Below are 15,520 nucleotides of genomic sequence, written 5' to 3'. Positions count from 1 at the left end.
TTTTTATTTTTATATAATTTCTTCCCTCCTATTATGTATAATATTCTTTAATGTTTGCTAATTTTTAATTCATTTCAAATTTTTTGAGGTTAATGACTTCCATTTTGAATGAAATATTTATTAATTATTCATAACATTGTACAACGTTTCGGGACCACTGTCCCATATTCATGCACTTAATAAATGGAAGTCATTAACCTCGAAAAATTTTAAATGAATTGACTCACCAGACTTCCTATAGAGATAATCATAATTTTTAATATTTTCTTTAATTTTCTAATACTGTTTACTTCAAAATTATTTTCAAATGTAATGTATTTTTAACTGTCAATTCCCACTACTTCTATATTACATCTTGTGTACCATTCACTTTTGCAATGACCTCTAGTCTGAAAGGTACGTTACCAATCTTATTCATTATCTTCCTTTATTCTTGATTTTACTCTCATTCTCATTTTTCCATCTTTTGTGTGTATTGTATTTTATATTTCTTCTTTTTTTATCAGTTTTTATTTCCATTTTCATTAATCATCTAAAACCTTTTATTATTATTCTTTAATTTTTATGTTTCACTGTGCATCGTTTTAATTTTTCATTTACTTTGTTCATTAATGTTAACATCATTTAGGTGTTGGTATCTTTTTTTACCCCTTATGAAACCCAGCATACAGCATCTCATGGGGCGAAATGTTGACTCATAATAAATAGTTTCATGACTATTTGAATTTTTCTTAGACCGCACCTGAACCATCTTCCTTTTAATAAATTTTTGTTTAGACCTGTGAGAGTTTGGTTTTCTCTATCCTTATCACAGCGTTTTTATTTTCATAAAATATTACTTAATTCAATTAACCCTCCTTAAGATTAAATGTAATAAACGACAGATTTGTGGTTGGTACCTAGTCCAGGGGGAGCATGAGCATAACCCTACTCCACTTGCTGGCCTAATCACCCATCTGGAGAACAATGATTCAAAGCAATTCAACTAGCCTTGGATGCGGACTGTCTTTAAGAAAATTACCTGAAGCACTAAGGGATATACGAATGGGAACGTGGAACACAAAAACTTTAACTGGGAGGGAGGTCGAGATGGTGGAGGAAATGAGGACCTACAAAGTAGAAATTCTCAGCATAAGTGAAGTGAAGAAGAAGGGCAGTGGAGAAATGAAATTGGCTAATAATTACTCCCTAACTTATACTGGAGTACCTAAATGGATTTTTGCCAAAGAAGGGGTGGGCCTAGTAATGTCGCCAAATATGTATGATCATTTATAGGACTGGGAACTAATATCTCCAAGAATGATTGTAGCAGATTTTAAGATGACAATAGGTAAGATTTCCATAATCCAGGTGTATGCACCAGCGGAAGATGCTAGTTTTTTAGACAAGGAGGCATTCTACTCGGTTTCGCAAAAAATAGTGGATAAAGCTAAAGAAAAAGGAAGGTCAGTAATGTTGAATGGAGATTTCAATGCCAGAACAGGAAATGATGAAAGATCTGGATATGGAGTTCTAGGGCTGCATGGAGGTGAGAATGTGAGGAATAGTAATGGACAGTAGCTAATAGACTTTTGTGTCCATAATGACTTTCTCATAGGAAATTTTTTCTATCCACACAAGAGAATCCACAAAATCACCTTCTCGACACCAAACTACAAAAAACTCTGGTAGAATGGGAAGAAGAGTTGCTCAGGAAAGGGATGGAAATTAACACCTTTAAGAGTAAAGTGCTTGTTATAGCGAGGGAAGGACAGGAAGATATCCAACTGATCTGCAATGGTGAGAGACTTGAGGAAGTGAAGGAATATACCTACTTAGAGACCATAATTAGTTGCTAGGGTAAGATAGACACCAAAATATCAAACAGAATATGTAAGGTGAATCAAGTGTATTACCAGATTACTAATAGCATTATCGGCCACCACAAAGTAGAAAAAAAGACTAAAATGCATATGTATAAGTCTGTTCACCTACCTACACTCACCTACGTGGAGAAAGCTGGACAGGCACTCTAGTCGCATAACGGCAGCAGAAATGAGGTTCCTTCAAAGATCTGTTGGGAGAACTAGAAGGGATCGCATTAGAAATGAAAGCGTTAGAGAGCAACTAGAAGTAACAGAATTTAAAACCACTCTAGAAAGATGGCAACTCCAGTGGTTTGGATATGGTCTGCCACATGAACGAAGATATTATTCCAATAAAGGCTCGACCACAGGAAGGAGACCATGCGGACGTCCTAGAATTACATACCAAGAGTACATCCAAAGAATTGGAAGCAAAAGAGGCAAATTCCTCAATGAGGAGAAGCAGCTAAGCAGGGACTGGGAACAGTGGTTACACATGATTGAGGCTCCTCGACACTAGCTAATGGCATAAGAGGAAGATAAAGAAGAAGAAGAAGGTTAAATGTAATGAACGACAGATTTGTGGTTGGTACCTAGTCCAGGGGGAGCAGGAACATAACCCCACTCCACTTGCTGGCCTCCTAGAGCTCCAACTTTTATCTGCTTGATTTATGTATTTCCATCCATTTCTGATACTTTTTTCTTTTTCAATAACATCAAAGACGAATATTGGTTTAAAAATCCCTCAATAATTTTAAAGAATATAAAATTTTTTGAATTTATGATAAAACAGGTATATTTTTACCTGGAGTAAATTCTGATTTCCCAGTTAAAATCTTTTACAGCTAAGTTCAGCATAATTAACCATCGTAATTACAATATTATTATAGATTACTAGGAGGATACCCCCTGTCTGCCTTATGGCGGACTAACTCCCATTTTACAAATAATACAACTGTTCATTTAATGTTACTACTCATTGCTCAAATTATGTAACTGCAATGTTGCTCCACAATATTCAACCAACTTGGACAAAATTTATGAATTATTCTGAATTATCCAACGCTTCTGTTATATGAATATCCATCCTACAGGTTTTGCAAAGTGGAAACAGTATACGACATATTTAGAAATGATACTCCAGATCTGTGACCTCTATCTATTTTAAATTCTAATCAGATGACTGCACTAAAAACTAACCTGTAACTGCATTATAAAAATCTAAAGAATCGACATTAGTGTTCCCACTTACCAGAGATGGATAACTGTGACTTTGCCTCGTTCTCAGCGAATGATTCAAATATCTCAAATTCTGAATCAAGTCCTGTTTTTCCACTAACTGTGGATGAAAAAAATATCCAAATTAGTATGATAATATAAGAGACAGAAATCAACAACAATTTAAAAAGAATAATTTTAAATAAATAAAGTGAGGAAAAATTCAAGGAATCTTTTCTTCTATAAAATGTTTATTAGATGAAAAATAACTGCACATCCAAAATGCAAAGGAAAGAACTAAAAAAAAATGTTCTAATTTGAACCAAAAGAGAAACAGGATAAGAACAGCATGAGTCCAGGTGGTGGTCAAGAATAACAAAAATCATTTAAGTATTATATGAACAATAACAATAATGCACAGCTTTTCAGGGCAAGAAATGTAAAGAATGGCAAGAGGTATAAACATGAAGAAAGTCAAATAGTAGAAGCAATAAGAAAATAGATAAGCAATAATACTAATAAAAATAAAAGTAACACTAGAGATAAAAGAAATAATGAAGTATTACAAATAAAACTGAGATATATTAAGAAAAAGCTTTAAAAATAAAACAAAAGAAAAAAATATTAAAGGAAAGGGTTAAGATAATAAAGTTAGTTTAAGACAGATGAAGTAATATAATGCTAAAATAAAATAATAGATGAATTTGCTAAAGATCTGAATCGGTGAATTTGACATTAAAGGATAGTGGGTCTCCACCATACCCCTTTCAAACGCTATTGAAGTATGTATAAATGTAAATGTAATAATGTATGTAAATAAAATTACTGGAAAGATTTAAGGACTAAATAGCTAGTTTGAAGTGGTATAAACAATGAAATAAAGTCAATGAATGAAAGAATGAATCAATGAAAACAATATAAAATCAACATATTGACTGGATCTTCAGCTGGGAGGACTGAAGAAAAAATATATAATACAAATGAAATAAATAATATAAAGGAGAGAAATACAAGATGATAGACATAAATAGGAAAAATGGTTTAGATTAAATACATAATGTAATTTTTTAGGTCACTGAAGGTGAGGTACCCAGATCTATAAACAAAGTTAAAGGGATTCACAAGACATAAAAAAACTATAACTATAACTAAAAAATATGAGATTCAATGGTGGTCTAATGTTTTTTTTAATGTTCCTCCCAGCATCCTTACTATCAGAAAAGAAATGTTACCACAAATCTAATCCACTGATGCCTTTTCTTATCTCATTCTCAATACTACAAAACAAACATATATCGTATTAAGAATATCCTACTTTCAAACAGATTCACACTTAACATCGTAAAAGAACTTACAGACTATTATAAAAAACCTAAGAATTGTCATTAGTTCAAATTACCTGTTCACAGCCTTATAAAGGCCTCTTTCTTATAACCCCATTCTCTCTAATAACAAAGGAATTCTAATAATTTACTATTCCTGACTTACACCTAGGCCTTAAGTAAGGCCTATGATAAACTTTCTTTTATCTTCCCCTAACTTAAAAGACCCTATTTCTCCCCGAAATTGCTCTAATATTGTTTACCATATCCCTTATTCTGTTCCTAATCATCCTAGCAACATAGGTAAAACAAACAATAAACCAAAGCCAAAACAAATCAACTTTCCACAACATGTCTGCCCCCAAACTATCTAATACAACCCTAAATCAGTCCTTTAATTTTGACAAAACTTCTATCATAGTTGCATTAAGTCCCATGATAAACTTTCTTTTATCTTCCCCAACTTAAAAGACCCTATTTCTCCCCGAAATTGCACTAATATTGTTTACCATATCCCTTATTCTGTTCCTAATCATCCCAGCAGCATTGGTAAAACAAACAATAAACCAAAGCCAAAACAAATCAACTTCCCGCCACATGTCTGCCCCAAACTATCTAATACAAACCCTAAATCAGTCCTTTAATTTTGACAAAACTTCTATCATAGTTGCAATTTCTATCCCAAGAAAGGACTAATCTCTGAACCAACCCACTACCTCCTTAAATCTAATCCTGTAAATTACAAAGTAGGGAAGTAATGTATTTTCTTTATTTATAAACACATTTTGGGCTTACTATAACTACATTAAGTTTTACTGGACTGTTCCTACTCTACCCAACCCTATTCATTTAAATTTTATTTCATTATTTACACAAGCAGTTCCATTTATTGATATTAAGGAGCAAGTCTAGAAAAGGTGATCGAGTAAATGTGGGCATTATCGGGAATTTTGAAATTGTTTAAATACTTTTTTGATATTAATCCTAACTAGAAAATCCCTGTTGTCAATATTAACATAGTTATCTTTTCTTGATTTACTCCTTAATATCAATAAAAAAAATAAATAAAATTCCAAAATAAAGGAAATGGTTTACAAATTCTAGAAATCACTTAACTTTTAAACTATAAAAAAACATGTGACAAATATGCTTAATGTGGTAAGGGATAACTGAAAATTTCACTAAAATGTTTTCTAATATTAATAATATTACTGTCATCAACATGTTACCGAGAAAGAAAACTTTGAACCGTACACCTTATGTTCAATTTTAACTAAACCTAATGGTAATTTTGGAGAGTAGAATGACAAAATTGGCATGTAACTGCTCATAATAGGGCGTTGCTCATATCTAATAAAAAGAAAATTTAAAAATAAACTTCCATACCTGCATATCCTTATTTGTAACAACTTTTCGAAGACTATCAATTTCTTCACTAGCTTCCTGAAAATCAATTTTAATAATTAACAAGTTTGAGTTCTAAGAAATAACAATAGAAAAAAAGAGGAACATTACCTACTTCAACATACTTGCTGGATGAAAGTGCCATTTTTAGATTGTCTATTTCATCAAACTGTTTTTGGATCTGAAATTAAAATATAGCTTAAATTTCAAGACCAAAAAGAAAATAACCATTTATTCATCAACTTTCTTTTTGAGTTCAACAATGACCAGCAAATCAACCACTATTTAAACAATCACAATGCGTTAAGAAACCAATCATTCATATAAAAGTATGTTACCTGCTTTTCTTTAGCCAAAATTATAGCAAATAATTTTTTTGTTTCTTTTCTGAGACCTTCAGATGAACTATTATAAGAGGAAAATCCTTCTTCAAAATCTTTAATTTTCTGAATTAGTTTTTGTGAAAATTCCATCTAAAAAGTGAAAGTTCCATAATATAATATAAATATAGAACTTTAAATAATTCATCTTTCCTAGACAAGTGTATAACTCATTCAATAAATATTCAGAATAAGATAATAATGAAGAAATAAAAATAACCACCTGTTGCTTTTTTAATGCAGCTAATTTTTTCATAAAATTCGCTTTTTCATCACAAAGGGGTTTAATCAAAGAAATAACACTAGAATGTTTATTTTCAAAAGGTGTTAATTCATCCTATAAGTATTAAATTGATTAGAATTATTAAAAATTCAAATGGTAAAAAAATAAATTAATAAAACCAAAAATACTTTATCTGTTACTTGAGAGCTGATTTTCAAGTTTTCAATAGTTTGAATAATTGATAGTGAATCATTAATTGCTGTTGAAAGTATTTTCTTTACTCTAGCATCACCAGCTTCCTATAAAAACAAAACAATGATTAATTTAAAGTACCAGTTAATAAAGATATGTACGATTAAATGCTCTTCAATAAATTATAATAATGAGCATATCCCTGCCATATTTGACAAAAAAGTTTTTATTTTATATTTGACAAATTCCATAGCTTGTATTGTAAAACTATGGTTACCTTGGAGACCACCCTACTAGCTTTGGGACAGTTTGTAGAGAGACTCCAGCAGAGGAAGTAACTCCAGTCTACGATACAATATTTGGAATATATACAATTAAAAAAAATCAAAACTTTATCAGATGTGTCACTATTCAAGTAAAGCAGTGATAGGATTCCCTCATTATTGCATGGCTATTTTACCGCTTATATGGATATAATGTGGGTCTAGTACTACTTCAATTCTTTGATTAATCTTAAAATATTGATATTATAAAATATTTATAATACTATAATTTTTTTATTCTCTCACTTTTATTAGATCATCTTCAAATGTTAGGAGATAATAATCAAGTGAATAAGTTTTGTAACAGTGATGAATTGTCTATCCCGTAGACTGTTTAAAATGAAAAGGCAATGAACAACTCTAATAAAAAACCACCATTCTTAAGAATACATCATAAATACTCCGATAACTGTCAAACAATTAGAACCTATCTACAACACCTATGCCAATGAAGTGTAATCAACATCTTATTGGCTTGGATAAAGATGAATAAATTTTCAATTTAACAAGAAAAACTGCTGTGACTTCCACTAAACCAAGTTATGAAGGTGCAGCAAAACCTCTTCAGCAACTTACTGATAGTAAATTAAAAGATAACTGATAGTTTTGAGGAACAATGACACAAATTTGCAAATTAGATAAAAATATTTGTAAACAAAACCCTTTGTTTTTATTGTTGTATATTTTTTTTTAGTCCTGATCATCTACATCTACTTCATATTTTGAAAATATAAATAATGATTATTTATATATATAATATGGCTGTTTTTAATTCTCCTAGACCATTTGTTCCGAACTGGGGTTCTGTGATCCTCTCCCATGGAATGAGTTATTCCACATCCAAATCTTCTTCAAATTTGCATAGGTTTAGAGCAGGTATCCTTAGCCTTTCTTAGCTTTAGCTGATAAGATGGCATTTAACATTTAACATTTAAATGGTTATGTAGGGGTTCACCACTTACTTACTTCTAACAAGAGTTCCACCATTTCCCTCATTAAAAGGAGGGTCCAATACATTGTGTGCTAAATGTCATACATACTTTAGATAACTTCTCAGTCCCTATCAAAATAAATCTGGACTATCAATCAATAACCAGGCCCTCTCCTGCTCAATCCGTTACATTTGTTAACAAATTTTAACATTTAAGAGCATAACCAATATATATATATATATATATTTATTAGGCAAAGAGATGGTCAGGGCTGCGGTCAAGAAGGAAAAAAATACTTATAACTAATTATTTATTTTCGACCTACATTGGAGTTCTTCATGAGGGCTGTTAGGTGGGAGTGTAAACACAATCTCTGTCCTCTGTTCTCTCTCTCTGTTCACACTGCCATTTAACATCCCTGATAAAGGATCAACAACATAGATCAAAATGTCTGCAGAAAATAAAGAAAGTTATTTCTATTTTTTTCCTTCTTGACCGCAGCCCTGACCATCTCCTTCACAATAACCATATTACCTTTTGGTCAACAATGAATGTTACAAAAAAAAAAAAAAAGGAGTCAAAAGGAAGAGTGATGAACCTAAATCACAATTCTTACTACTTTATATTAAAAATGATTGAAAATGTACATGGTTTCATAATGGTGATAAGTAGGTAGATTAAGTTGGGAAAAGTAGGTTTTTAAAGTTTATGACACAGATATCGAAACCTGGTTCGAAAGATTTCTATGGAACATTCTCGATCCTGGTTATAGAAGGTTACCTATTCTGCATTTTGAAACCATAAAATAATATACAACAAAGTGCCACAGGCTGCATGAGGCCGTCCTAATGCTAGTGATAGTTTGCTAGGTGCCACGGTTGCAGTAGGATATTTCTTTATCACATGTAACTAACTGTCTAGGTTTTAAGGTTTTTATCAATGATAGATATTACTATATTTTTGAAAGAAATAGACATATTTTCCTATCTTATTAGTACTTTGAATGGATTAGGGAAAAGAAAGATGGTCATCGAATGTGAAAGTTCTTGTACCAGTATGTTAGTTTACTTTTAATGTAATAAGTATTAAAAAAAAAGTGATTAGATAAAGTAATCTTATCTTACCATAATAAGATTTGTTTCACTTGAATCAGAAAATAAATAAGCTTTGGACAAAGTATCGGAGATTTCCAAAATATTCTCTTTTAGACATTCTAAATTATAACCAAAAGAATTCACCTGAAAAACAATCTGATTATCATAAAGAATAATTCATTAATTAATTAATGAACATTAAGAAAATAATGAATATTCAGTAAGAAAATTGTTTATAAATAAAAGCCATATAATTTCTGTTATAGTCATATATTGAGGAAGATCCTAGTAATAAGAGTAGTCAATAAACTTCAAGAAATTTAGATACTAAGACAGAACCGCACAACTAATAAATTAAAAAAATATTAAAGTGCAAAATTGCCTTTACTATGTAATTTATTAGTTATTGGTTGATCACATCATGTTTTCACAGCCTATCAGTAAAACTTTAAGATATCAGGACTTCTAACAATGAGAAAGTATGCTAATTAAGGTATGACATCTAAAGAAATGAAATAAATCTGTCGAATTTCACTTAATCAAAATTTATAAAAGACACAAAATGTAACAAACTTAAACAAGTACTAATAAATTATTAAGTGATAGATGATGATTACCTTAGACTCTTCAACTGTTTCAATATTTCCAATTATATCACCAATCTTTTCCTTCGAACTTTCAAATGAAAATAAAACTTCATTCAGGGTAACTAGCAAGTTATCACCATTACCCTTAAATAATTAATAAATTTCGATCAATTGCTAAATAAAACAAAATAATCCAATAAAATAAAATTAAAAATTTCTTCAGAAGAATTTTTAAGTAATCCTCTGAACTGACAGGTGAATAAATAAATAGTGAACTAAGACCCAGAGGGATAATGATTTAAATACTGCAGATAAATAAAACCTATAGCAGAAAAAGACTAAATTATACATACAATGTGCATAAGTTAAATTATACGTTTTGTACATATAACTTAAAAACACTAAAGCAATAATGAAGCACTGATATTACTAATGGAAACACCTGATATTAGATGAGACCTCAATAAATATATTAAAAATAATTAATTAAAAATTACCTTTGTGTAATCCTGAAACTCATTCCACAACAGGGAAACTTTTTTTCGTGTGTCTTCAAAATTACTTATTAGATCATTAATAACTTGAATATACTCTCTACATTCTTGAAATGATTCCTAGATTAATTTTACGAGATATGAAAAAAAATTAACATATTCAAAGCTAAAGGATGAAACATTAAAAAAAATGACAAAAATTGTTACCAGTGAATGTTGTGAATATAAACTCGATTGTTTATTAGTAATAGCCACAGCAGAGTCAGACTTAGCTTTCAAAATTGACCTCTGGAATAAACAGCATGTTAAATGTGATCTCAAATACATTTCCATCAAAAAATTGTATTTTAGTAAAATATAGCAATGAAAACTTATAACTAAAATGAAAACATAATAATTTATTAGTATTTAATCTGTTTATTTCATATAAAAAGACAGGTATGTTTAAAATCAATAAAGCTGGAAGTTTATTAAGTGAAGAAATTTCATATGAAGAATCAGAACGAGAGGCAATAAAGATTAAAAAATTATTTTTCAAAATAAAGGTTTCTGAATAAAACCTTAATATCTTCAGTGTGCCACTTTGTAGATTAAATATCTGCAAACAATAAAGTTTTAATTTTACAAATCATTAAGTTTAATACTTACATAGGTTTCTAAATAAATAGATACATAAAGGACAAATTACATTTTATTCAGCAACGGATATTGTGAGAAAAAAATAATTAATGTTTATAAACATTTTTCTGAACAAAAACCAGGATTAATTATACAAGAATATGAATGTAATAAATCTTTGTTTTGCTTTGAGACTGGTAGAACTCACAAAATATTTTATTTTTATTTTGAACTGATCATATTTCAAAAATAGTACAGTCGACTGGAGTTAATTCTTAACAAGTAGGACTATTATTTGGCAGAGGCATGGAGAAGAAACCCCAGTTTAAAGTAATTTCTTTGGAATATGTCTGATACAAACTAAAAACAATACAATAGAACAAAACCTACAACAAAAACCAAAGTTATCTATAAGTTGACTTCAAATATACTAAATAACTTAAGATCCTTTATGATTATAATTTGACTTGTTTAAAAATCAAAGCAACCTGTTATAATAACAATACTAGATAATTAACTTACATGAAGACTGTTATCAGGAAGAGAATGAGAACGGTGACTAATAACAATTACAGAAGTTCCTTCATCTAAGCTAAGGTTCCTCCTTGTCTGTCTATTCCACTCAACATCGTCCCTCAGTTCACTCAATAAAGCTTGAAGGCCACACTATCAAGTTAAAAAACATGAGATTGGCATTGCCAATATACTCAAGAATTAAATGATTAAGAAGTTAAATTTCAAGATAATTAAGTTTAATATGAAAGGGTAAAATTAAATATAATAGCCCAGCAACGGCAATCAAGGGGAAAATAAAATTATTTGGCATGAGATGGCTTTTCTCGTGCTTGTTAAAAATTCTACCTTCATGCTCAGTTCTTCATCTCCTTTCAAGTTTTCCAAGTATCTTCTAACATAGTCCATTTTATTACACATTGCCAATAGCGACCCTTCAGCATTATTGAGCCTAGACCTCAAAGAAATAACTGCAGGAAGATTACACTCTGCTAAACGTTCCTCCAGTGATAGAACGTGAGTCCTCATTTCTTCCAACTGAAGTGTTAAATGGTCTATTCTACTTTTCATTGCAGCCCTTGGAGTTCCTTTTAAACCCAACATTTCAGCCAAAGATTCCTGCACAATAAGAATAAATTTGTAAATAAACTACTTCACTGGTTGGAAAAAAATAATCAAATTGTAAACAAGCCCCAATACAAAATATAACATAAAAAGTGTATATTTGTACATCAATGTATTTTAACTCAACTGTGAATCATTTAAAATTGATTAAAATCTAATATTCTCAAAAATCTGATATTTTATCCTTTTAAAGATTAAAAATAAAAAAAATTCTAACCCATCAATTAGTTCAGCAGTTAATTTCTACACTAAAGAACATGTATTTCTTCATATATTGATAAAAGAAAATTGAAATTATAAAAACCATTGTATTCTTAAAACAAATGAATAAATGACAAGTAAAATACCTGTAATTGGATTTAATTATTTGTATTCACTTTTTTGCTTTATAGATGTTCTTATGATATAACCAACCTACATCACTACTGTCTTTCTCAGTGATTAAATTTGTTTGTTAGCCATTTCCCAAAGAATATTGAGGTCATTTTGAATCAAGTTACTTAAGTGTGTCTTTTCCAGAAGGTTTGTTTATCTAACTTGATTTTATCAATATGGGATTCAAGGGATACATTTTTAGGCTTCTGTTGTGTATTTATTTCATTTATATGTATCCTTATCTACTTTGGTATGGTGTACGGATCCGCACCAGTGGGACTCATTTCCGTGAGATTTGCAATATTATGGCAATGAGCTAGGCAATTATAATTTGTTTAATAATCGTAACGATAGTGGAAAGGATGATGAAAAGCAGATAAGTAATTATTCTAATTTTAAAAATAAGGCAAGATAAATAGATAATTATAATAATTAAATGCTGATTATTAAGTTAGTCTTATGGATTGTTAAGTGTTAAGACTGATTATTAAGTTATAGTCTTATGGATAAATTTAATGATTCTTTCTATTACAGATTCGTTGTTTCTCAACGCCATTGGAACATTTGTTGGTATCCCTAACTGGTTCAGAGTTAATTTTTAGTGATTACATTCTTCAAAAATGTGTTTGATGGCCAGATTACTATGACATTTCGAACATTTTGGAGGGGCCTCTCCTGTTATGAGGTGGATGTGTGTCAATCGGGTATGTCCAATTCTATTCTAATATTTTTTGTTGTCAAATTTATTTTATGTAAGTTTAAAATTAGTGTCGTAAAGTTGACACCTCATTTTTTTGGAGTTAACAAAGGTCTTTCACAATCTATTAACTTTGGGACAAATCAGAAATCAAACAAAGAAGTTTCTAACCCTATTGAGCAGGTTAATGGCTTCAGCATGGGCAATCTAATAATAAACAGCAAAACAAACACAATTTTTTAGAATTATACTATTTTATTGAGCCAACGTTTCGCCCCACGTTGCAGGGCTTCGTCAGACGTTAAAAAAAACGTTTTTTTTTTTTTTACTGCCGTCAAAACATCCCTGATGAAGCCCTGCAATGTGGGGCAAAACGTTGGCTCAATAAAATAGTATAATTCTACTATTTGAGTTTTTTTTTACCGCACCCGGACCATATTCCATTCATCTATACACACGGTCAATCAATAATCTTCCACAATTTTTTATATGTGAAGAGTAAGAGCTCAAAGTAATAGTGATTGATTATAGTGATATTTCTATAACAAGTTTAACAATTCTTTTGACGAGTATTAATCAATTAGTGTGCACTAAAGCGGGAAAAGGTTCCACGAAAAGTATGCTTAATTATTTTTATTATTAATCAGAAACAAATGTAATAGAACCTAAGCATAAGGGTGATTCTAAAAAAAAAAGTAACAAAATGAGACTGGAGTATTTCATCATAAAGGATGTGTCATATCATTTTTTTTTTTTTTTTATTATGTCCTTTTCATATCTGTTTATAATATTCATTAAAAAAATAATTCATTTCCTTAAATTAAATTTCTTTGATGTTGTCGCAAATGTCCCAATTATCATTAAAATGGCATGTTACAATACTAGTTTCAGTTTTGGTTAGAACTTCTCTTCTATGAACTGGAATATGTTCTTTGTATGATGAAAGTTTCAAAAAATAAAAGTTCATGGTACGCTGCTTTCAGAAATGAATTCATAATTATTTTAAATGCAGCTCGTGAAACAATAACTTAATTCAAAAGTTTGTTACTGGAAAATTTCTCATTACTGCACGTCTATTGATATTTTCAATTTGGAAATCTTAAGACAGAATTTCATGAAACCAAAGTGATAACTGTGTACGGCAAACATTGCTTAAATTCTGCTGCCTGATTACTATCACTGTTTAGCTTTCATGATAAAAGGGTGATTTTCAGGTGCATATATTTATGATTCTCATTATCGCGCTCCTATCATTCTTTTGAAATACTAGTTTGTTTATCTTATAGTAATTTCACGGTTTTGCTTCTTATTATAGGCCTTTTAAAGTATGTTATTGTTTTTGAATATCTGTCAATCCCACTAGGGTGGGCAAGTTCTCAAACTTTTCAAATTCTCATTAAGGTGCAACAATGATTATCATTACTTCCGCCATATCATGTTAGCTACCGATTTTGAATGGGATGCCAAATTTTCCTGAAAGCTAATGTCAATATTTGTGAACTGAGAGCTATTTGATATAATAAATAAATATAGAATGATATTTTCTCATAATAGTAAGTTATAGAATTAATTAATTGAGCCTTGTGAAAAAATTAGATTACAAAATAATTAATTGGAATTTAACAATTTATTCGTAAAAAGTTCATAATAAAACTATTATTATTTTGTTTTTTAATTTAAGAAGAGAGAGATAATTGATGATTTTGATTTTTGATTTTGTGGAAAATAAATCTTTTCCATAAAATATACCAAGTGATTATTTTTGGTTTTCTCAAAACCCATCAGTATTATTACCATCACCAGTGACAAAATATACTCTGTTTAAAACCTCTGTTCTATGAACTCAAATATATTCTTTACTTTGAAAAATCTTACAAAAATGAAGGTAAGCTCTCTTCAGAAATTCATTCATAATTATTTTCAATGAATCTGGTGATCTTACACAAATAACTTTTTTGAAAGTTTATTACAAAGAATTTCTATTACCGTGTAGCAATTGATATTTCCTATTTGTTAACTTCCAAAGGAATTCAAGCAACCTAAGTAATAACTTATTTGGGTAACACTGCTTAAGGGCAGCAGGACTAAAAATTTACCAGTATCTGTAACCACTAAATTAGCAAGAGTTAAGGAATATGAGTACAATGAATTTGTAAAACAACATCTATAGACTGATGGTTGTTCTTCCAAACACTTGTGGATTATAATTTCTGGTTAATTCATTTTCAGTTTTTTTTCTCATATACTATTATTGTGAAAGTTACAAAGTCAAAATAGTTCTTACATATAATATAACATTATTATAATTTACAACATATTTATCTTTTTTTTTTTTAAAAAAAGTTTGTTATTTATTATGATTTTATTTTATTGTTTTAATATCAGTTTTTCCCATATATAAATTTGTCAAATTTCATCAAATAAAATAATTTAAAAAGACTTATTATTTTTTTTTCTAATATAACCAGGTTTTTTTCATCATCTTGAAATAATCAGTATTATTTGTACTTGATATAGCATCCTCAAAATGTTTATAAATTAAAAAATGTAATTTTTTTCTTATAAATCCATATAATCGATGTATTGGGACAAAATTATATCTACTTGTGAATTTCGAGAACATTTGCTTTTTAAATGTGTTCACTCATATTGAATCGAGTTGAATGTTTTATTGCATATT

General features: G+C 29.6%; 1 protein-coding gene across 15 annotated transcripts in view; it reads right to left on the bottom strand.

Moving 5' to 3' along the window:
• LOC106692531 (putative leucine-rich repeat-containing protein DDB_G0290503) overlaps positions 1 to 15,520 on the bottom strand; it is a 115,778-nt gene that overhangs the window by 54,524 nt on the left and 45,734 nt on the right. For 12 of the 15 annotated variants that reach the window (XM_014438514.2, XM_067047590.1, XM_014438518.2 and 9 more), the window contains 12 exons: positions 11,493 to 11,762; positions 11,154 to 11,297; positions 10,221 to 10,301; positions 10,017 to 10,133; positions 9,550 to 9,663; positions 8,963 to 9,076; positions 6,580 to 6,690; positions 6,392 to 6,505; positions 6,127 to 6,261; positions 5,904 to 5,969; positions 5,771 to 5,827; positions 3,097 to 3,183 (listed from right to left, as the gene is read on the bottom strand). In XM_014438514.2, coding sequence (XP_014294000.1) covers positions 3,097 to 3,183; positions 5,771 to 5,827; positions 5,904 to 5,969; positions 6,127 to 6,261; positions 6,392 to 6,505; positions 6,580 to 6,690; positions 8,963 to 9,076; positions 9,550 to 9,663; positions 10,017 to 10,133; positions 10,221 to 10,301; positions 11,154 to 11,297; positions 11,493 to 11,762 — 1,410 coding nt within the window. The remainder of the gene's footprint in view (positions 1 to 3,096; positions 3,184 to 5,770; positions 5,828 to 5,903; positions 5,970 to 6,126; positions 6,262 to 6,391; positions 6,506 to 6,579; positions 6,691 to 8,962; positions 9,077 to 9,549; positions 9,664 to 10,016; positions 10,134 to 10,220; positions 10,302 to 11,153; positions 11,298 to 11,492; positions 11,763 to 15,520) is intronic. The other 3 variants (XM_014438517.2, XM_014438520.2, XM_014438526.2) reach the window with 3 other exon arrangements.

This window comes from Halyomorpha halys, unplaced genomic scaffold (assembly GCF_000696795.3).
Source record: "Halyomorpha halys isolate HHAL.00 unplaced genomic scaffold, Hhal_1.1 Scaffold59.1, whole genome shotgun sequence".
In the NCBI taxonomy this organism is placed as follows: domain Eukaryota; kingdom Metazoa; phylum Arthropoda; class Insecta; order Hemiptera; family Pentatomidae; genus Halyomorpha; species Halyomorpha halys.
The sequence above is the reverse complement of the archived record's forward strand: the minus strand, read 5'-3'. Positions and strand labels throughout refer to the sequence as shown.